Source organism: Paramormyrops kingsleyae, chromosome 22, assembly GCF_048594095.1.
Source record: "Paramormyrops kingsleyae isolate MSU_618 chromosome 22, PKINGS_0.4, whole genome shotgun sequence".
Classification (NCBI taxonomy): Eukaryota; Metazoa; Chordata; class Actinopteri; order Osteoglossiformes; family Mormyridae; genus Paramormyrops; species Paramormyrops kingsleyae.
This window is the reverse complement of record NC_132818.1, coordinates 16,020,345-16,043,785: the sequence shown is the minus strand read 5'-3', so window position 1 is coordinate 16,043,785 and position 23,441 is coordinate 16,020,345. Positions and strand designations below refer to the sequence as shown.

At 44.5% G+C, this 23,441-nt stretch overlaps 2 protein-coding genes across 3 annotated transcripts; both read left to right on the top strand.

Moving 5' to 3' along the window:
- Window positions 1-4,762: 4,762 nt before the first annotated feature.
- pgls (6-phosphogluconolactonase) lies at window positions 4,763-8,433 on the top strand. Of its 2 annotated transcripts, none has more exons than XM_023821949.2 (6): window positions 4,763-5,007; window positions 5,468-5,736; window positions 5,915-6,022; window positions 6,660-6,761; window positions 7,236-7,376; window positions 7,656-8,433. In XM_023821949.2, exons 2-6 carry the CDS (start codon window positions 5,470-5,472, stop codon window positions 7,800-7,802), a joined length of 765 nt encoding a protein of 254 aa, XP_023677717.1. In that variant the 5' UTR covers window positions 4,763-5,007; window positions 5,468-5,469; the 3' UTR covers window positions 7,803-8,433. The 2 variants fall into 2 exon arrangements, with proteins under 2 accessions (XP_023677717.1, XP_072561315.1); XM_072705214.1 differs by having other exon boundaries at window positions 4,949-5,071.
- A 1,597-nt stretch (window positions 8,434-10,030) lies between these two features.
- colgalt1a (collagen beta(1-O)galactosyltransferase 1a) lies at window positions 10,031-22,830 on the top strand. Its single transcript, XM_023821903.2, has 12 exons — window positions 10,031-10,434; window positions 17,352-17,462; window positions 17,772-17,889; window positions 18,395-18,529; window positions 19,061-19,265; window positions 19,699-19,818; window positions 19,908-19,984; window positions 20,072-20,178; window positions 20,271-20,403; window positions 20,490-20,617; window positions 20,809-21,015; window positions 21,134-22,830. Exons 1-12 carry the CDS (start codon window positions 10,217-10,219, stop codon window positions 21,402-21,404), a joined length of 1,830 nt encoding a protein of 609 aa, XP_023677671.1. The 5' UTR covers window positions 10,031-10,216; the 3' UTR covers window positions 21,405-22,830.
- Window positions 22,831-23,441: the final 611 nt, after the last annotated feature.

Sequence of the window (23,441 nt, the reverse complement as noted above, 5' to 3'; positions counted from 1 at the left end):
TTGAAATAAAATACTCCCCTTAGTATCCGTGGAGGTAAGACGAGGCATGCATCTTAAAGCCCTTCTCTAATTTACTCGTTAATTGGTGCTTTGGAGGAAGATTTACAAAGTCGATGTACGTCGTACGTTGATCACAAGTTCGGGCAGGTCCTGTGAACAGCATGTGCAAACCAGTGCCGTTTTTCACAGACCAGAAACAAACCAGCCGAATTTCCATTAACGCCGAAGCTGTCGTACAAAGAGCCAATTAACAGAATTCCCATGTTTTGATACATGCATGGCCTCCCTTCGCTAAAGCCAAATCAGCACAGGACTTAACCGAGAGAGAAAAAATGACTTGATTAGCACATATTCACTCCCTACAAATATAAAGACATGCGTTACTTGCATTAAAAAAAATAAAATTGTCAAAGCAGAGTGTACAATGGTAACATCAATCCAGTCTTTTGTACTGCAGGAGGGAACTATGGAACAAAGAGTGCAACATCTGGAGAATGTATTTTTAATAAAATTAACTTTTTATTTTCCTTGGATGCACCATGACAGATAGTGGTTCCTATTTTCACATGGCAGTGTGCAGGTCTCCAAAGCCTAATAGAACATTGAAAAGATAGCCATGAGAGGAGAGGAACTGGAACCTGGAGGAGAGGAACTGGAACTGGAACCTCAATGGTACCAAATAAGAAAACAATCCATCCATCCATCTTCTGTAACTGCTTGTCCTATTCAGGGTTGCCAGAGCCTATGGGCACAAGGCAGGGAACAACTCTGGATGGGGTGCCAATCCATTGCAGGGCACACACACACACACACACACACACACGCACACACACGGGCATTTTGGTAACTTCAATTAGCCTCAGCATATTTTTGGACTGGGGGTGGGTGGGTCGCAGCTGGAGTACTCAAAGGAAACCCCACAATGACATGGCCGAGACTCAACCCCAGGTCCCAGAGGTGTGAGACAACAGTGCTAACCACTGCACTCCCGTGTCCCGTGACCCCCCCCCCCCCCAATCCAATCAGAGACACTGAAAATGTAACCGTTATTTTATTATCTCCAAACTTGAAGTCCAAACCGCAGCAGCAACGTCACTGTTGCAAAGTGTGAAAAGCACTGGTTTCTGCACACGGAACATGTGCGCACGTTATCCACACCTCAACTCGGAGGTTGTGGTCCTAATCATAAGTGTCTTGCATCCAGTTCCTTCTCTCTGCTCTCAAACTCAGCTCAGTGCAGCTGAAAGGTTTCTCTTCACAGCGGGTGCTGTGTATAAATCTGTATCCGTGAATCTCTGCCCAAATCAAAAACATACATATTTTCTCTTCTGTATAAATGTTTATATATGAAAGCTGATTCCTTTTCTTTAAAAAAATCCTCCTGCACACCGTACAAGTTCTTTCCTGCATGAACCAACTAGTAGACTTTTAAGATTTTGCTTGGTAGTGAAATGATCACCACACTGAGCATGGTGTGGTTTTTCTCCTCTATTATTGTCTGCGTAACTGACAGAAGCTCTTCTCACACATGTGCAGCAAAACTGTGTCAATGTGTACGTGTGAATTCAGATGACTTTTCTTCAAAAACAAAACCTTTGGCACAGATCAGTGATTTCTGTCCTGCGTAAACAAACTGATCTTTACCAAATCGCTCCTTCTGAGAATGCCTCTGCAGCTGCATTTTTTTATTAATAAGATGCTTGAAATGCATTCCACACAGTGTTGAAATTAACTGTGTTTCCCTTCTGTCGACATTCATCCGGCTTTTTTGCTGTCTGTACATTTCTTGCTAATAATAAACTGATACACTCAGGCTCACTCTGCTTCGTCTTCTGCAGGGATGAGGGACCCATTGATCTTATTCCTTTGGACCTTTTATCAGGCGCTTACCCTGAACATCTGTACATTCTGCAGCTGTGTTAGGCCTATATTTCACGAACCTGTCAAACAAAGAACTATCTTCAGCTCTGGGCTAATGAGGATGCACGCAATAATGAAATATGTGGGTCTTGCAAAGAATGTGTTAACTACCTATAACTAATAGCTTGTTTTGGTGACGGTTGCCGGGGGGGGTTGCGCGGGGGGGGGACAGAAACTGGTTTACATCCTGGACAAGTTAACTTGTTAATTACAAAGAAAAATGTGGACACTACAACCATGTTACATGAGATATTTTTGTTGGTACAGTAGCACCTCATATATTGTTCTGCACATGTTAAAGCTTAATAATAACTCTTCATGACTCATTGGGTTTGTCGCTGCATTATTATTTTTATTATTACAAACAAACTACAAACAAACCAAGTCGCCATGTTGAAATTAGATAGACACTCGGCAACAAACTGCCAAAAGAAAGAGAGCCACCTAACAACAAGGTGGTCTACATTTTGTCAAATAAGTTAAAATGGTGGTCAAATGATGGAACAGTCATGCAGCTGGGTGACACTGACCCACTGGAATTGTTCACTTGCCACCTCTTTCTGGTTCTCACTAAATTTATTCAAGCAGGACTTTAAAAGCACAATTTCTTACACGCCTATCAGCTATCAGACACTAACTCAGTGTTTCCCAATCCAATCCTCTGGGTCCCACAGACAATCCACGTTTTTGCTCCCACCCAGCTCCCGGTAGTAAAGACGTGGACTGTCTGTGAGTCCCCAAGGACCGGACTGGGAAACACTGAGCTAGTGTATGTGAGTCCCTGGCAACATCTACAATTCTTGAAAGCCTAGAATAAAATTAGTATCAAACAGATTATCTGAGGGTAATGAGATTTACTCTGAAACTGAAATTAAACATTTTCTACAAGAAGTCCAGCTCATTTTCTAGGTTTCAAACCAGCCACAGCTCCTCCTTGTACCATTGCTTCCCTGGCATTCTGAGCACTGATAGAACGACCGCAGGCGAAGCTTCGCGTCTCCGTTTCAGCCAGATGCTGCCGGACGGCTTTCAGCTCCGCCTCCATGAGACACAGCTTCAGAGTTTCTATCTCCCTCTGGCTGCCATGCATCTCCAGCCTGCAGGCAGTACGGCTGTCATTCATTAGTCTGCCAATGTCTGCCACAACTGCCAACCGTAAAACCCTCATAATTAGCCCCAACTGTGCCTGCAAAAATCACACAACTCAGCATTTTCCTGCAATAATTCAGCTCCCCTCATACTAGGTTGATACTTCTGCCTCTAATTGGACACCAGGTTTACAGTTATACATTAACACACATGTTAATTGTCTTTGGGGATTTCTTTGAAGGATGCCACCACATACCGTATATCACCTATAATGGTAGCACTGGCTTTTATTTTATTTTATTTATAGACAGTTCACGAGGGAGCAAAAAAGTGTACTGTCTAATAGAGAGCTCGGAGGGACAAAAAACATGGGGTCCCCGAGGGCTGGATTGGTAAACACTGCTTTAGATCTATCCTTTAAAACAGCGATTCTCAACCCATGGGTCAAAATTGGGTCACAGCACGTTCTGAAAGGGTCGCAAATTGGAAATGTAAGCATTTTAAAACCAGCAAGGTCATATGCTGATTCACAATCAGATTTCCCAGCCCCAATTAACCTATATAAACGAGTCTTGGGTCTGCAAACGTTTAGCACAAAACTAGTGAACACTCAACCAATCCAAGTAGCTATTCCACAGATGCTTAAAGTTCACTGGCACACCCAGTCAGATCTGTGCGATAGGCATTGATTGCAGAGCGCAATGTGTGCTTGATCATAGTGTTAATTTAAACCTATAGTTGATATAGGGTCACAGCTGAGCTGGCCTGGTTAAAATTGGGTCACGGTGCAAAAAAGGTTTGCTTTAAAATAAGAGATGAAGTGGAACATAATATGGAACATTAAAGTGGAGGAAAATGTAAAATTCGGACTGTAAAGTACATCAGCTAATTTGTTACAATCTCATGAGACACCCCTAGTTGGGACAGGGCAGGATCATGGAGTAAATGCAGTGGGGAAATAAAGACATATGCATCTACTGCAGTTTTTACAGCCTTGCCATTTTTGTTCTTTCCTGAAGCTATTTGTAGGGTTCCAAAGAAGATCTGGTGCCATGAATTACTGTACTGTTGTGTTCTGCATCGGGATCATTAATTTAGAGATCAGTGTTGACACACCACAGCACACAGTGCACAACAACGAAATGTGTTCTCTCCAACCCATATGTGACGTTGTGACATAGCAGGGGGCAGCTAATTCAGCACCTGTGGAGCAGTGCCTTGTAGGCAGAATGAATACCTCTGAAATTGTTACCTCCTCCCCACTTTCCATATTCCCTTCAGCAATGAGTTTCTGTTGGTCAGTGGTGGTGAGGTCCTCTGAGTGAAACTCAAGCAGCTCCTCAACATCCCCCACTCCACCTCTTCAAATCCTACTTCCTTTGAAAGAGCAACACAACTTGCTTTGATTTTGTGAAGCTCCTCTGAAGGATTAAAGCCATTAAAATAACCAATAAAATATGGGAGTTTTATTACCGGTACACTTCACAGGCACTTTCATTTTACATTGTTCTGTTATACTTACAGCAATGGGTTTGAGTTTGTTACAACTACAGTACAACAACGATAAAGAACATGGGCCACCCATTGGTGCACCACGGAGTAGGATTTCTCAGTTAGTTGAGTCATGATTGTCCAATAGGAATGCTCCCTACCTAAACTCTTATTGGACAGACATGACTAACAGGAATCCTGCTTCATGGAACACCCTCCAGGGTTGAACAAGCGTCAACAGTATTCTTTCGCGGTCCAACGTTTTCATTCGTGTTACTCTACGACGCAAAACATACCAAAAATAAAACATTTGTTCTTTAAATTCACGTAGGCTACAGCGGTACTGTGTTACCGAGGCAAGCAACTTCGGACTGCAACTCCCACAATGCAACACAACGGATGATATTCCGGTCACACACGGAAATTTGGGGTGGTTTTTTCTTGTTTTGTAGAAGTGGAGTGGTGAAAGTCATTCTGAATTGGTTAAAGACCTATTATTAAAACAAGGTACTGCAAATCAGAACATCAGTGTAAAATAAGATACAGTAAATACCTTAACTACTAGCCGCTGGTAAATTCGCATGTTATGCCTTATATCAATATTAGTGAGGAAACTCACATTAACACGTTACGGTTTAGTCAATCGGATGAGAACTCCGGGATTGCACAAGTGGTTTTACCATTTATTAACCTGTGTAATCTGCATATTTCAATCCGTTTATGTTATTATAGATGATGATTTTCCTTTGCGGTATTTTCGGCGTTTATGAATTCTTAAAAGTCAGATACTAGTTCACGTGCTTCACAGCCTAAAATTGCAAACAGGCATTTATGTATATTATTTTTTCAAATACGAATTCTGCCAATTCATGATGTCGGCGGTAAAGGACATCAGCGGTATCTACTGCCTAATTAGATCATATTTACTGTAGAACCTTCCTTTGTTGTCCTCTTATTTTCCTTTCAGTTATGTGCAGTAGAAAGGTTTTGGTGTTCCCCTCCGCGGAGGAGATGGGTCCGGCGCTGGCTCGCCTGGTGTCCTCCCGTGCAAAGCGAGCTTGTAGCTCCCAGCGCCGCCGGTTCTCCCTCGGCCTGTCGGGGGGCAGTCTGGTCTCCATGCTGAGCCGGGAGCTACTAGCCCTCCCTGACCTCGACAGCAGCGCTTGGATCGTGGGCTTCTGTGACGAGAGGCTGGTTCCATTTCACAATGAAGAAAGCACCTACGGACTGTATAAGGTGAAAAGCAAAGTAGTCATTAAACTCCTAGATCGAGTCCAAAATAAATGACCTGGAAAAGACTGATAGCTATAACCGGCTTGGTTCTGTATATATGTTCATTGGAGGTTGCACGTCCTGACTATCCACATCTCAGCCAGACATATCAATGTACGTTCCTTCCCCTGCTGTATTTCAGAATCAGCTTCTCTCCAAAATAAATATTCCAGAAGATGCTGTTCTAACTATTAACCCTTCGCTACCCGTGGAAGAGTGTGCAGAAGACTATGCCCGCAAGCTGAGTGAGGTGAGCGCACACACCTGTACTCATGTCCTTGTGGGGACCACCCACTGATTTCTATAGGAATAACCATAATCCCAACAATGACAACCTTAACCCCTGGCATTTTTAGTTTTTGCATTACAGTCACAGATTTTTCTAAAATTGAATTTCCACTTGTGTGGACCAAAAAAATGCTCCCCACAATGTCAAAATAACAGGTTTTTATCACATTGTGGGGACATTTGGTCCTCATAATGGAATGTATACCTAGACTGCACATACATACACCTGCTCACAGATGTGCGGATGATTGTGTGCAACTGGCCCTGCTCCTGTGTGTGTGTGTGTGTGTGTGTGTGTGTGTGTGTGTGTGTGTGTGTGTGTGTGTGTGTGTGTGTGTGTGTGTGTGTGTCGTTACTGTAAGTCCACAGCTTATGAGCTGTCTATTATACAGTATTGCAGTTCCTAAACATTCTTAATTTTGTTTTAGCTGAAGAGGGTATGGTTGTCATTTTCAGTATAGCCGGACAGATGGGCTAATTGTTTTTTTCATACCCAAGGAGTAATTGGTTAATTACTTATGTGCGTATAGGAAAATCTGTCCTGGAACAGTGCTTAGCAGCAGGGTCAGCTGTGTGATGGGTTTCTGTGTTGTCTGTAGACCTTCCCAGGTGAGGAGGTCCCGGTCTTTGACCTGCTGCTGTTGGGCATGGGCCCGGATGGACATACCTGCTCACTTTTCCCAGATCACCCCCTACTGGAGGTAAGACTTACCTTCATTCTCAAACTTGAAAGTGCTTCGCACATTTTTCTCAGGAGAATCCATTATTTAAGCAAATTTTCTGGTAATTATTTTTTACAGATTTGATATGGCTTGTGGTTATCAATACTGTCATGAAATTAATGAAATCTTTATTTTACGTATAAAACCTGCCATCTTATCATGCACGGAAGATAGGATCAGACATAGAAATAATATGGATCTAGAATGGCAATCATAATACTTGGTAATAGCATAATGGCTGCTATATGCACAGCTATATGCTGTTAAAGGCAAGCATTTGGTGTTCCTTTGCATGGTTAAAGTGATAATTTTTTTCAAAGGAACAGTTTCTCGCCCGTCTCCGAATAAAAGTTGCCATGATCAATGATCTGCATGTGCCCCAGATCTGCAGGAATGTCGTATACACACAAAGCACGGTCACACACTTCATTCAGGACACCGCTTTCTCTGTAGGAGACCAAAAAGACAGTGGCTCCCATCAGGGACTCGCCGAAGCCCCCTCCTGAGCGCGTTACCATGACGCTGCCAGTGGTCAATGCTGCCCGCTGTGTTGCCTTCGTGTCCACTGGGGCCAGCAAAGCCCCCGTGTTAAAGGTAGGATCTCCCTTTGGGTTATGTTTGCAAATATTAATCATTCTGGACAAGTAGAGCATTGTGCTAACCATGCAGAGATTGCGGATTCGATTCCCAGGGAGAGGAGATAAATTATAGCCTTTTCCTATGCTGTAAATTACTTTGGATTAAAGCATAAGATAAATGGGAACAGGCAATTTTGATTATGACAGTAATAAAAAATTGGAGAGTTATAGGTCGGGTGCCAGTATAACCAGTAAACATTTGCAGCGCTTGACTGTGGTTCTTTGGTTTCTCCAGCATGTCCTGGAGGGAGGAGAAGGCCCGCCGCTACCCGCAGCACGAGTTGTGCCCAGCCAGGGAGAGCTACTTTGGCTGCTGGATGAGCCTGCTGCGGCTTCCCTGTCTCTTCAAGTTCAAAGGCCTCCCCCTGGTGCAGAGCTGTAACCCTACCACAAGGGGGCACCATCGAGGCAGAACATCAGCAAGGCACAAACGTCTCCAGATTCTGTTTCCACCACCCATGTAGGATGTGTGAATCTGCACAATTTACATAGTCTGATTTAATTACTTTATTTACTTGACTTGTGTCTTCCTTGAGGATTTGCTATTGAGCAATGTATCCTTGTTTAGTAGTTAAATAATTTCCAAATCATGGACTTGTATCAGGACCAAGATACCTCCGTGGTAAATGGCACAGGGGCTTCTAAGAGACATAAAAAAACAGTATATGGTCTTTAAATTTCATGCTGTTAACTAGACTGTGTCCAGTGAAAGTGTTAAAGGTTAGGGAGAAAAAGTTCCCTCTATACTGAAGATTTTTTTTCCTTGTTTAGTTTTCAAGTCATGTCAGCGGTTACCAGTCCTCTTACTTTAGATGTAATGAAAACACAGCTGTGGGTAGAACTGGACTTGCATTAAACTGAGGGAGACCTGAATAATCGCCAACAGAGCTGAAGAGCCCTGAAACCTGGACGGAACCTGTCTGGTGGACCATGTGGTTGGCTTGCTGATTATTGCGACCCAGCTATAATTTTTAGATCCTGTGGGGGACCACAATAAAAGGATCAAGATGGTATTGTGGACTGGGAATTTATTCTTTATTATGTGTGTATACCTGTCTTTGGAAGTGTTTGGTTGTTTTTGCATGCAAAAATATTTATTTGTACACCTGCTGCATCTAACAAGAAAAATTGGTATTTATCTGAGAGCTGATACAAACCCCTGCAACATGCATGCTGATCACTGTTATATATTTCGGTCACCGCGCGCAGTAGTTGCTGCAGTGATTCGGTACCCTACGTTTCTACGCCTGACTACGACATCCTTAGTCGTTCATTACTAATACCGCCAGGAGGCGCTACATGTCCAACAGTCAATACAGATTAAAATTCTTAGACCCTTTGGACTGATCTCGAGAATTCCATGAGCGCAGTGTAGCATTGCACATGTCTACGGATTTATTTAGATTCAGAAAATAAGAAGAAAAAGATGGAAAAATGTATCTTTCGAAAAGGTTAGGGAATAGAAGGAATTTACCATGTATTATACTGATTGAGCGATTGGGTATAAAGACGTTAGAAGGACGCAGCGCATATTAGCCCTAACTTGAGAGACAAGGGACAGTATTATTCAGTGTGCCTTTGGAATTCTGTTGGCATCCCGCTGACACGTAACTACATGTGGAAAAATGTTAGAGTTTATATTATTTTTCCAACGGTTGCTACGAGACGATTGTCCTACGATTATTTTTTATTATTTGGTGGCATTAAAACCAGTAGGCTTATATTTCAAAGAAGGGGCGTGTAACGTCTTTTTGCATAAAATACGGAATTTAGCCAGAAACCAAAAAATACCTTATACGCGGTGAATCAGACTAAGACGCCCAGCTCGTCATTAATAGAGAAAAGAAAGAAATATTTCTGGATATTTTTCGGGAAGCATTACCACTATAAATGCAATACAATTCTTCTTTTTTTACTGCAATCACGTTATCTTGTTTTTCAAATAAGGTACACTTTAAGATTAGGTATATAAATCAATAAATTATTGGCTGTATTCTATTACAACGTTGTCTATTGATTATAAATGTATAAATGTAACTCAGTATTTATCAGAAGCCATTGAGTGAGCACTGCGTAGTCGGCGTGTATGGGGGCCGGGCACGAATATAGCATAGTTTAGTATAGCGTAGTATAATTGAGTACAGTGCAGTATATAGGATTGTGTGTGTGTGTGTGTGTGTGTGTATATACAATGTATATATACTAACAAGTCATGTATTTCTTGTGTAGTGTCGCGTAATGTGCTGCATATAACCCACATTCGGTCTGCTTACCAACAAAAGTAAAGCAGGCTTTGGAATACGACTTTTTCACGCGACATCCACGCCAGCTTCCCTTAAAGGGAATGATGCTCGATTATCAACGACAAAATCTGAACGACATTAAACAGAATATTGTTTGTTTAGGTTGAAGTTTTTATCACCAAAATAATAATTCTATGTCGAGTCATCCTGTGATTTTTACTTGTTTAAAGTATGCGTAGCATATAGTCGTATTGTTCTTTCTTGTTTTACACCTTTTAATGTAAGCAGTGATTTTGCACTGACATTTCATGGAACGTACGATTCTGTTCTTCTCTGCTTCTAAACTGTTATTGCGCGTATTTATATAGCCGCCAGCTGGACTGGAAAATGACGTTGCAAGGCAATCCCTTTAATTTCCATTTGCCTGCATTTCAGCGCCGCTGGCCTTCCGTCGGTGGCTTTCAAAAAGTGATCTAGGGACTGGAGTCTCGGCACATCCTTCTTTCTGTGCTCACTGACAGCTTTTCCCCCCATCTTTAAGCACATTTTTGCGATGTGCCCCTTCCCCGTGTCGCTGTTTATTCTTCTGTCGCTCGTTTTGCCCGGACCGGCCCATGGGTATTTCCCGGAGGAGCGTTGGAGCCCCGAGTCCCCGCTGCTCGCTCCGCGGGTGCTGATAGCCCTCATCTGCCGCAATAGCGAGCATTCCCTCCCATATTTCCTCGGAACCATCGATAACCTCAACTATCCCAAGGATCGCATTTCTCTGTGGTAAGTTTCATGCATTTTCAAAAATGTAAACTTTCGGTTCATTTAACATGCTGAAAGACAGAGAGGGGTTGAGGGGTCTGTACTACGTACACGTTGACGGTGCCCTTCTTAACAAGGGCGATGACGTCATTTATACCCTAAACAAACTGCATATAAAGCGCAAGAAAGTTTCAAGAAATACCGCAAAGTTGCCAAATACCGAATAAAAGGTTACCCGAGCTTTTAATTTTGATTAAGTAAGCCAAAGTAGCAGTATTATATGTACAAATGTTAAACATGTAGTTGTGTACGTTCATATTATTTGTAGTTTCTACAAGTTCGGCTATAATCCAGGTACTTTTCGGCAATTCTAATCAGGCATTCAGCTCGTAGTTGTCTGTGTTTTTGTCCCCTGAAAAACAATTATTTTAAATCCAGTTAGTGATTTGTGTTGCTTTTTTTTCGTATACGTTTCGTCCCCCCGCCACAGGGGTGGGGGCGGTTTCCTATCCCACTCCAGAAGTTCGAGGACGGATTTAGCCAGTGTTCGATATAATTTTGAAGAAATATTGTCCAGTAACGTTAAATGCTATGAATTTCCACCGCTGGTCACTGTCAGCCAAAAAAAAGGTAGATCGAATCGTATCCTCCAGAATAAATAATCAGCCCTACTTATTGTTCTTGTCCATATTTCCATACACGCTACACTTTCCATTGCCCTGTTTTTTTAAGAAGACGGAGACGGGAGGAATTGATAGCAAACGACTGAACATGCAGGGACAAAGCCGCATGGAGGGGAGACGTGGCGCGGCTTTTAGGGGCTGCATGTCGGGGAATGCAAAGGGGTCCGGGAGCCGCCAGCGGGGCTATAAACCTTTGAGCTGTTTTTATACACCGTTTCAAAATAGTTTTTGGATGGTTTAAGTTCCTGAATAACGAAAACGCCTTTTTATAACTTTGTATAAAACCAGCACCAATTCTAAATGTGTGTTTTATATTTGTAAAGGAAATGCTTTTTTGTCACTAACTTTTGGCAATGTTGCATAGTTTTGTACTTTTGGTAAATTTTATTTTAATTTGGTAAACATTTGATCGATCTGCAGGTTTGTACAGAAAGAGTTTGTGCCTCTGCTGTTACCTTTAAGACTCTCAACTTTGTCTTTTTACGCTCAATGTCTCCCAGTGACACCGTTGAAATATGAATACACACTGTCGTCTTTGTCCTAAGCTTTGTAAGTGTAGTAGGATCCCCAGACGTTGTCTGCGATGATTCATGTTCGAGGAGCGACTGTAAGTAGCTTATACGTGCGGTGAAAAAACACAACATACTGAGATATTTCTGCATACGATTGCATATCACTATATGCGTTTGTCTGCATGTTTTTGACTCCCAAGTGATGGGCGTGTGAGACAGAGTGTGTGTGCGCAGTGTAATTTGTTTGGATGATGTTGGGCTCAGACAGCTGGTGGGGGGTGGGGGCGCTCAGTGGAAAACCAGCATCACACAGTGTCCTGTCCCAGGAGAAAGGACATTAGCGTTTAGACTTACCTCAAAACCTCTGGGTTCTTCAGACAGCAATGTAGCTAGAAAGTCTGGGTCCCCGACAAAATGTCACCTTGCCCCTCCCCCCCCATTATATAATTTCATAATTTTATGTATTCAAGGGCCCCTGTAAAGTTCTGGGTCCTCTGAATTTGCCAGGGCATCCCTGCCTCCAGACCCTCCAGGGGCAGACTGACTTCTCTGGGGGCCCTAGGCTGACATGGGGGGGGGGGCTAGAGCGCAGGGCCCAGGATTATTGTCCGCCCCGAGACCTTCCCTTTCTAACAGTAATGAATGAGTTGTCCTTCCTCACGTTGTTGGCCTACAACTATCGAGTTCCACTGTCATGAGCGTCTTAAACGCCTGTCTTCCTCCTTTGGGGTACACAGGAACTGTGAACTAGTGAAGTCGCTGGCTTGAATGAATGCTACCTGCTTCAGTGCTGCGTTGTCAGGGAGGTCACGGTCACTCTGAGGTGTCGCATTATTGAATGGACACTTTAGTACTTCTCGTTCAGCCCTGAGTGCTCAGACTTTATGATTTATGATCGTTTAAGTTTGCAGGGGCCTGCAACGGCTCCTTTTATGATTTTACGGTTTTATGGTTGGTTTGCTACGGACCAATACACAAATCCCCACATAGCAAGCCTTAAAGCCTGTGTTGTCAAGCTTTCTCAGAGGTAAAAAAAAATAAACCGGAATATTTCTCTTTCCTTTTTCCATGATGCCTGCGCCTGCAAAGTATTTTAAGCATTATTATTATTCAGATATATATGTGGAAACATCCTAAATCTGATACTGTGTCTTTAAGATTTGCGCAAGGTCTGACTCCATGCTGGCCTTATTTAAAGGAAAGTTAAATCATGTTTCTGGATGTATGGGGGTAGTGAAGCACTCTCATTGGAAGAGAGAAATTTGGTCCATGACTAAGGTGCTGTTATGTGGGAGATCTTACTTAAGTGTGGATTAGGGCAGCTGGAACCAGTTGGTGAACTGGGGGGGGGGAGAGAATTAGGATTATATTACTTTGTGGGGGACGTTTAAAAAAAACTATTATTTTGACATCGTGGGTACCATTTTCCAGGACCCCACAAAGATCTGTGAATGCAATTAAAAAAACTAAAAAAGCCAAAAGTCTTGTATTTTGTTTGGTTACTTATGGTTAAGGTTAGGGCTGGGTAGGGTTTAAGGTCGTTATGTTGGGATTAGAGTTTTCCCCATAGAAATGAATGGAGAGTCCAAACAAAGATATAATTGGTTGTGTGTGTGTGTGCACGCACGTGCAGTCATGCTTATGTGATCCACTGATGTTTACTCCAAGGTGGACTTTCTTAGACTGAAGTAAACAGACCAGATGGCTTTAGCCCAAAAACACTGGAACACTACCAGCAGTGTCTCGTCCACCAGGGAGGCGGTCAGGGACTGTGTGCTGTGAGAGAAAACCAGCCCTGCATGCAAGATCAACCAAGATATAGGTGTAACTATGAAGGCCTGCCTTCAGACTGCAGTCAGGCCTCCAGGGTTCTCCTTTTAGCTCTCAAGGATGGCTTGCTGGGATTTGTAGATCTTTTACCCAAGAACAGAATCGGCCGACGAACAGAAAAAATTCCACGTGTTCGTGCTTCCAACAGAACATGGGGAGAACCTTCCACGGTGCTCCTTGCCAACATTCTTCCCAGCTTTGGTCAGCAGATATGGCTGCCAGGCTCTTCTGCTGCAGCGCCATTGGCCACAGTGTTGATGAGTGTAACAGTGGGGCTTTAGCTCCACAAACACACTTTAAGGCTTTGGACGGCTTTCAGCTTTGGGTCCTGCTGCAGCAGTGAGTCTTGCGCTGTCAAAAAGCCAACCTGGGACGGGGGGGGGGGTTAAAATGAAGCATAAAGCCACTTCAATGGCTCCCTCTCTCTGTCTGGCAGGTGCCGACTCTCTCTCCAAACCCGCACTCACAAACATGCCCTCTGCGTCTGTAACCTTCATCTTGTGGCCGTCTGTGATCACCCGGGTGGCGTTTAGCCCTCTGCGATCTTTTACTCGCATGCATGACTGTAATTGAGTTGGCTGAGCTAAATGAAATATGTTTGGTGTGGTTATAAGTAAGTGCAGGCATGAAACAATCTTAATTACAATACATCTCACTGTGTCAGATGATTACACATTCTGCTACTAAATCTGTCTTTTTTTTTTTTTCGATGATTTTTGCAAACCTCAAAAGCTTTGGAATTTTGTGTTAACCTTCTTTGTTTTTCCAAGAAGCAGCTTCACTCGTTATCAGCCCGTCTTCCTCATGTGTTTTGGTCTGTTTATATCAATCTTTTCAGACTCTGCCTGTGATTTGAGTGTGTTTTTTTTTTGCCAGTCATCCCCAATTTTTGAATTTGAATTTAGTGATTAATTGTCATTGTTGACACACCACAGCACACAGCGCACAACAAAGAAATGTGTCCTCTGCATTTAACCCATATGTGACAATGTGACATAGCAGGGAGCAGCTAATTCAGCGCCCGGGGAGCAGTGCTTGGGGGCGGTACCTTGCTCAGGGTACCTCAGTGGTGCCTTGCTGGTCAGGGACGTCAACGACCAATAACCAGCCAGGTAGAGGGCAGAAGCGACTTTCTAATGCCAGAGATGACTGTCAACTGATCCGGCAGTGCCACATGAATCGGAGGATGACCTCAAGTGACCTTCAAAAGTGCAGGTGTGAAGTGCACTGCTAGGACAGTTCATATCAGGCTCCTAGAAGCAGGACTGAAGTGAAGCAAGGAAGAAGCCCTTCATTAATGAGAAATGGGGAAGAGCCAGGCTGCAGTTTGCAAAAAAAAAAAAAATATTAGAGAATCACACCCATAAATTGAGAAATGAGTGAAACAAAAAATTGTGCTGTGGTCTCTTAAATATAATACAACCACAGAACTTTTTTTTTATATAAAAGCGGCCAATGAGCTCTGTGAGTTGGGACTCAGAAGGTTGCCTGTTCAAATCCCACAGTCAGCAGAGTGATCCCACCATTGGGCCCTGAGTGAGACCCTTAACTCCAGTTGCTTCGGAGGCTGGCTGACCCATACTTTCTCCTGCTTTCTCCTCGGCTCCAGTTTCACGAGGCGGTCTCCCGGGATGCTTTCCCAGCTGTCCCGAAGGAGGTCCCACATATATACTGGGCACTCCAACAAAACTCCACCAAAACCATTTCTACTGTGTTTTTTGGTCAGGTGGCCAGTTCATATGATGTGACACTCTATCACTCTCTTCTGTAGGCAGCATGGCGTATCCAGACTTTTGCCTGCTGTTGCACATCCACTCCCAGATTCCTCATTTCCGAGTTTCTGGTGTCTGTTCTAGCTGTGAATGCTTTCCGTCCTCGAGGCGGTGGGAGTTTCCTGGATTGAGCCGCCACCTCTTTCAAGTTGTATTGTCATGTGTTTTGGAAAAGCACAGTGTTCATTCTTACACCACATTTGTGTGGAAGGCACAGGGCAACAGCGATGCATTAAAATACCAGTCAGTGCGAGACCAGGTGCAAGGCTACAGGCAGACACATGGTCAGGTTTGTACTTTGAACCGCAGCCATGCTGTTCTCTTGGCCAGGTTCATAGGGCATACGCGATGAATAGCCTGGTATGTAGACGATACACCTGGGGGCTCTTCAGACCGCAGTGCAGAGACACAGGCCAGCTGTGATTGGATGTATAAATATTAGTGCCACGAACTTGCCTGTTTTAAATCTAACTCAACTCCCCTTGTTTAAGTTCATGTTAAACTCTTCTCCATGTTCACTCACAGCAGTTAATTGTTTCTCTTTATTGTTTACTTCAGATCTTAATATATTTTCAGCTTTATGGTTTTAATTGTGAATGTGGCTGGTGATTCCATTAAAGAATCCAGGCTAAATGGTTTTCTTATGGGTAAAATGGTGGTTCTGTCTCCTAGGTTTTGAATATAGCTTCAGAGTAGCCTGCTACCTTAGTCATTGGTGGTCACTGTACTGTCAGTTTCCCATGGCCCAGCTCTGCCCTTGGTTGCCAGATATTGGGCTGATCTTAGGGCAGCGTTTCCCAATCCGGTCTTCAGAGACCTACATCCGGCCCACGTTTTTGCTTCCTGTCAGTCGACTTTTTTTGCTTTCTCCCAGCTTCCAGGAAGGGAACTGGGAGGGACCGAAAACATGGATGTCTGTGGGTCTTAAAGGACCAAATTGGGAAACACTGATCTAGGGTTTAGATTTAGGGTTTGGGAAATGGGAGCCAGTGGTCTAGAAAAACAGTGGCCAGTACTACGAAGCTGGGTTACTGGTTTATCGGGGTAACTTGTCAGATTTAAGGTACCACAGTTTAAATGGACTTCATATTCGTTCACTTACATTTTGCCCAGACTACCTTAAATCCGACAAGTTACCCCGATAAGCCAGTAACCCCGCTTCGTAGTACAGGCCACAGATGTTCTCTCAACTTCTGAATAGGAGCTAGAAAATGTCTCTTCTGTTCTTCTCTCTAGATGCGATCAGAGCTGACACTTGGCTTAATGTTTCAACTGATCCCATCTGCTCCATCGCTGCAGTCCAGGCACGAGAGGCCCAGGGCCTAATTGTTTACAGCATGCTGCTGTTTATGCAGCGTATGTCCCTGCAGCCTCTTTTTATCACTGTTTCCCAATGGGGTCCTCAGGGACCCGCAGACAGTCCATGTTTTTACTCCTCCCCAGCTGCTGGGAGGGAGCAAAAATGTGGACAGTCTGTGGGTCCTCAAGGACCAGGTTGGGGGAAACGCTGATTTACATGCCCGCGACCCTGTGCGGGGCAGTGGTTTGGGGGGGGCAGAACATCTGCCAGATGCCTGGGCGGGGCTGGGATGGAGGACCATACATATTGCAGATGTGTGACGAAGGGAAGATGATCCCAGTTTGCTCCCCGGTGTTTAAAGCAAGCAGAAAGAGTAACCAAGTTCTTCTTGATAGAGAACAAGACCTGTTCCAGAGCATGAATGGATGCAGGTCCATGAATGTAGTGTTTGCACTGAAATGACCCTGAAGAGTACAATCCCCTGTGTGCCTCACATGGCAAAGCCCTATGTCACTTAAGCACATTTTTATTAATGCTATTAGGGAAATATATCTCCCTGTAAGCACTTTGCTGGATGTTTTTCCTAAGATTAAAAGACTGTTCTGTATTTCATTATTAAAGCCAATGTAAAGTACCTTGATTTGAATCTCAAAATTTGCAGGGAATCTCATTATTGCTGTGTGTTTTAAGGTTTTACCTTCTCAGGTATTTATTTATTTGAAAATCATTATAAACTTTGACATGTAACCAATAGACTTCGCCATGAATGTATCAATAGCTGCTTATTTAGTGTGAAAGTTCAATGAGCTAACTGAAGTGTACTTTGTGACTTTGTCCACAGGGTGGCGACGGACCACAACGTGGACAACACGACGGCCATCCTGCGTCAGTGGCTGACCGATGTGCAGAGCTTCTACCACTATGTGGAGTGGAGGCCACAGGTGGAGCCAAGGTGAGTGAGTCTGAGTGCCCTCATGCCACATATGTGTGTGTGTGTGTGTGTGCGAGAGAGAGAGAGAGAAAGAGACTGGGAGAGTGAGAGAGAGAGACACGTTAAATCAGTTTTTCCCAACCCAGTCTTCGGACACCCCCAGACTGTCCACATTTTTGGTCCCCTCCAGCTCCCAGCCAATCAAGAACATAGAATACATGGTACCGGCATGTTGGAAGCTGGGAGGGAGCAAAAATACGGACTGTCTGGGGGGTGTCCGAGGACTGGGTTGGGAAACTGCTTGAAATTGCCTTACACATCTTGCTGCAGGACTTTTGAGGATGAGAGCGGACCAAAGCACTGGACAAACCACCGCTATGCTCACGTAATGAAGCTACGGCAGGCAGCTCTGGATGCTGCCCGAGACATGTGGGCTGACTACTTCCTGGTGCGTTACCCCTCGCAGACAGTGGGGGCACTAGACTGCTGAAGAGACTCTGTAAAGTGCTTCTAAATGCCTTTTGCATTCTTCAGTTACAGGCAGGCTGTAGTACGTACTCTTTACCATTGTTAAGCAAATTAAAGCATTAAAATATATTTAACATGTTACACATAAATCTCAGAAAATCCAGTTTTAAACCATCTCAAGTGGCACATTCTTTCTCAGCTCCATGTAGACAGTCCTTTGTACTTCAGCTTTGTTTCTCACGTGGCTGGCAAAGCACACTTGTGACATCGCTGACTGCCCCCACCAAATACTGACTCCTAGTGGCCACTTCTAGAATAATTTTGGGAGTTTATTATTTTTAGAAATGCATACTACAAAATGTTTTTTTGCAGTCGTATTGTTGTCCGACATGATACCCAGGGCCAGGATGGTAGTCTTTGCAACCTAGACATGACATAAACAGGTCACAGTCCTGTGGATCCGTCCTGTTTCTCTTCTGCTTCAGCTGGTGGACTGTGACAACATCCTGACCAATCCAGATGTGCTGTGGAAGCTCATACAGGAGGACAAGACCGTGGTGGCTCCCTTGCTGGAGTCGCGCGCGGCCTACTCCAACTTCTGGTGTGGAATGACCACTCAGGTACGAGCGCGTGTGCTTCCAGCTGGAAGGGCCACCCACATCTGTCTTCCTCATTTTCTCCAGGTCTCTGAATTATTTCATGTTAAAACAATTACAAGTATTTGTTGTGTATTAGATCACTATCCTTCTAGGGATAAATTCAGTCAATGAAAGGTCTAATGTCTTGGGGTCATCACAATACAGAATTGCTGTTTAATAAATTATAATACATAATAGAATATATGTAATGGAATCTTTAATGTCATTTTACATGTACAAAAAACTCTGTGCTTTGTCCACCAATGCTGCATATTGGAGAAAGTGTGTGTGTGTGTGTGTGTGTGTGTGTGTGTGTAAATGAAATATAACGCAATATGTAGCTGAGTAGTTAACCAAAGTGCAGTAGTTCAGTCATATATTCATTTTAGCAGCATTAAATGTAACAGTGTAGATTTTTAGAGTTTCACTGCGAGGTGTATTTTTAAAATTATTAACGGCAACAAAGTGAATCCTTGGGAGTGTAAGCTGTCTGCGTGCCGCCCCCCCCCCCAGGGCTACTACAAGCGGACGCCGGCCTACCTTCCCATCCGGAAGGGCCTGCGGAAGGGCAGCTTCGCCGTGCCCATGGTACACTCCACCTTCCTGGTGGACCTGCGCAAACAGGCGTCGCGTCAGCTGGCCTTCCACCCCCCGCACCCGGACTACAGCTGGGCCTTCGATGACATCATCATCTTCGCCTTCTCCGCCCGCATGGCGGGTATGAGATCAGGGAGGGGGATACGTATTGTAACAAAAGTTAAATTAATTTACATACATTTTATTTAGCAGACTATTTTATCTCCAAAACAGTCCTTGGGGGTTATGGGCCCAATGGTGAAATTACTCTGTTAATCATGGGATTTGAACCGGCAACCTTCTGATTCTAGGCATAGAACCTTAACCTACAGAGCCACACTATGCTACAATTCAGGCAAAACTCAATTGTTTCAATTCTTCTATAGAAGTGGTTCAAAACCAACATTTTCCGTCTGTTCTCACAGTACGTAAAGATTATGTGTTTGTAAGTGGTATTTAGCTATGCTATAATTAACTTGGGGGCAATTAGGTCTTTTTTGATTGTAACATAGTCACCCTGCAAGACGTGCATCATGCCGATCCTGGCAAACGTTTATGGTCTTTCCTTCCTATAGACGTCCAAATGTTCCTGTGTAACAGAGAGATTTATGGGTTCCTGCCCATCCCTCTGCGTGTCCACAGCTCCCTGCAGGACGAGGCGGACAGCTTCCTGCACACGATTCTGGAGGTCATGGGTAGGCCTGGGTTCGAGGGTTAGGGTACAGAAACGGTCTGTGGTCTTTCTGTTGTTACTCAGCCGGTCTGTCCCCTTTGCCCCAAACAGTGCGGAACCCTCCCATAGAACCTTCTAGGTTCACACCCGTCCCTAAGAAAAATCCGGACAAGATGGGCTTTGACGAGGTGGGGCAAAAAAAAAAACACAACTGTTTTTTTTTATATATTAATTGATTGTGGGCGGAGCTTCAGAGGGGGGGCGTGCCTCCACAGATGTTCATGATCAACCTGGAGCGTCGTCCTGACCGGCGGAAGCGCATGCTGAGGTCCCTCTATGAGCAGGAGATCGACTGCAAGGTCTTCCCCGCCGTGGACGGCAAGTAGGTCGCCGGATTGGGTAGCTTTTACATTTTTGATGCCAGAATGGTGCCACGGTCAGGGAAACCTCTCTCTCCATCTCTCTCCCGCTCAGGGCCTTGAACGCCAGCCAGATCCAAGCCCTGGGAATCCACATGCTGGCCGGCTACAGCGACCCCTACCATGGCCGGCCCCTCACCCGAGGGGAGATGGGCTGCTTCCTCTCACACTACTCGGTCTGGCAGGAGGTACGAGGGCGCTCTGCCTGAGAGCTGTGCCCTCCTGCGTCTCCTGTCCTCCGAGCTGATCCTCTTCCCCCATCATCTTCCCGCAGATTGTGGATCGGGGGCTCGAGGTGTCGGTGGTGATCGAGGACGACCTGCGCTTTGAGGTTTTCTTCAAGCGGCGCCTCCAGAACCTGATGTTGGAGGTGAAGAAGGAGGGACTGGACTGGGACCTCATGTAAGGGCACTAAGGGGGTTCCAGCATCAATATACTGTACTATGGAATATATGAAAATCATGTACCCATTTTAGTAGTTTGTCCAAGACTGTAGCTGATTTTTCCTCTACTCTTCTCACGCCATTCAACATCTCCTCTCCTCCTCTTCTACCTTCTCTTCATCTGCTTCCTGCTTCCCCCCCCCTTCTCAGTTACATAGGGAGAAAGAGAATGCAGGTTGAGCGTCCCGAGAAGGCCGTTCCCAACATCCACAACCTAGTTGAGGCCGACTACTCTTATTGGACGCTGGGGTACGTGATGTCATTACAAGGCGCCAAGAAGCTGCTGAAGGCCGAGCCGTTGAAGAGGATGCTGCCAGTGGACGAGTTCCTCCCCATCATGTTCAACAAGCACCCAGTGTAGGTATTGCCCAGGTCACTTCTCTGCCCTGCCTTGGAGTTTGTAAATTCTCCATGTAGCATGTCGCTATGCTGTGTCCATCACCCGCTGTCTTCGTTCCATCCTACCCCACCCCAGATCGGACTACATGGAGCAGTTTGTAACTCGGGACCTAAAAGCATTCTCTGCAGAGCCCCTACTGGTGTTCCCCACCCACTACACGGGGGAACCGGGCTACATCAGTGACACGGAGACCTCCACCGTCTGGGACAACGAGAAGATGCCCACAGACTGGGACCGGGCGCGGGCGGGCAGCAAGACGCACGAGCAGGCGGAAATCAGCAGCGAGGCCCAGAACACGGACGTCCTCCAGTCGTCCTTGCACCGTGCTGCTAAAGATGAGCTCTGATTGGCTATTTCACACATGTGGCCAGCCAATGAGAACCGGGAACCACCCACCCACCCACGGTCAGGCTGCTACATTTGTTTTGTAATGACCTCCTGAAAATTGCCTCTTTCTTCACATCTTACCTGGGATGATGCTAGGGCAGCATGGAATCTGAGGTGTGTGATTTGACTCTCAAAGTGGCTTCTGATGGTCATCATGGGATCATCACATCTGGTACAGGTGAGTGAGAAACACCTGCTTTTAGATGCTTTTTTTAAAGCACATTTTGTTTTGTTTTTTGCCCTCACCTCTGGGACAGTCGCCAACTGTGATCCAGATGTACCCTCACAGTCAGGTTTGAGGGCAAAGCTCCGATGAAATACCCAGCAGATATTACTCACAGACAGGGCAAGGATCTGAATTCATCTTCAAAATGGCAGAATGTGTCATTCCCACAGAATCCCCAACTAAAAAATGTTACATAAACTTCTGTTTATTTCAACGTCTTTCTAGGAAACACTCACCCCCTGTGTTACTGACAGATGTGCCTAAATACAGGAATGTGTGGTATTGCTCTGCTTGGTCTCTACATGACAATCCACCAATGGCTTTACAGGGAAAATTGGGAAGATTTGTGAGGGGTGTAGAGATTGTATCCCACAGCTTGGATTATGTGAACTTGTCAATAAATGGTTATTGGTTTAAGTTCCAGGATGAATCCTGGTAATTTTTGTCCACTTTGCAAGGTGCTTAACTTGAACTGATTACTGATCATGAGTGAAACCATAAGCTGCTTTAGATTAAAGCATCCTGAAAAAAAGAAGCCGATGTCTCTCTCTCTCTCTCTCACAAACACACAGACACACACAAGCAAACAGACACACACAAACACACACACACACACACACAAACACACACACACACAAACACACACACACACAAACACACACACACACAAACACACACACACACAAACACACGGGATGAACTAACGCTGCTCCACTTGCATCTGTCAAAGCTGCTGTTAGCTGTGAATTCTTCGCCATGACAGATTCAGCACCCAGTGCTGTAATCGGCCTGTAATTTTCGCCAGCGGTGGTCTTGTGGCAGATCAGGCCTCAGAATCCACACCCTGGGCCTGCGGACCAGTTTCCAGTCGACCACAAAAGAGCCAGAAACAAGTTGCTAAGGAATAATCCTGGAGTCTAGCCTTTTAAGGAGTGTCTAATTGTGTGGCATGGAAATATTGTACCATAATAAAAGAAATTGATTTTTTTTCCTTTCCTACCACAGTAACTATTGTTTTTCAAGTACCTATTTGTGTGTGAACCTGATATGGATGAGAATGACCAGTCGATCTTGCAGTTAATGCCAGTTTAGTCTGTTCCCCATTTCTGTAAAAGTGCCTTTATACCAAAGAATAAAATCTTGTTTTGTTTTAAATCTGTCTTTGCATACCACGCGCTTTTATAATGACCGAAAGATGTCGTCAAGAGAAAGTCTGTTGTGGTGGATTTGCGCTGACGTGTTTCTGTTGCAGTACAAAAGTGCGCCTCAATAAGACCGCTGCGTGTTCTGTCGATGAGCATCCCTCCCCAGTAATGACGTGCTCTGACAGTTTGCATATGGTAATTGTGTTTTTTATGGGGTTTTTTTACAGATGCATATATCCATATGCGGATATGTACTTAGGCTTAATGAGAAAAGCGCTACCTAAGTATACCCGGTCTCTAAGCTGTCGCCGCCTCCGCATGCCATGGCCTTAAAAGGGGGAGTTAGTGTTTCGGCTATTTCTGGGACTTTAACACATTTGTATCTCTTCTTTCGTGCGACGCGAAGCTTTCCTGGAATCATTTTGCTTGTGATAAAAGTGCCGGCGGCTGTGAGATTCAATCCAAACGCACAAAAAAAATCAAGACCAGATATCGTCGCACGCCATTCAAAGCGTGAACTTGTCATTCAAATGATTCTTTTTCACTATAGCCTACCTGCTATCAAATATACAGTCCTTTAGGCCTGTAATGTATTTTATATAATTAAGCTACATGGAACAATTTA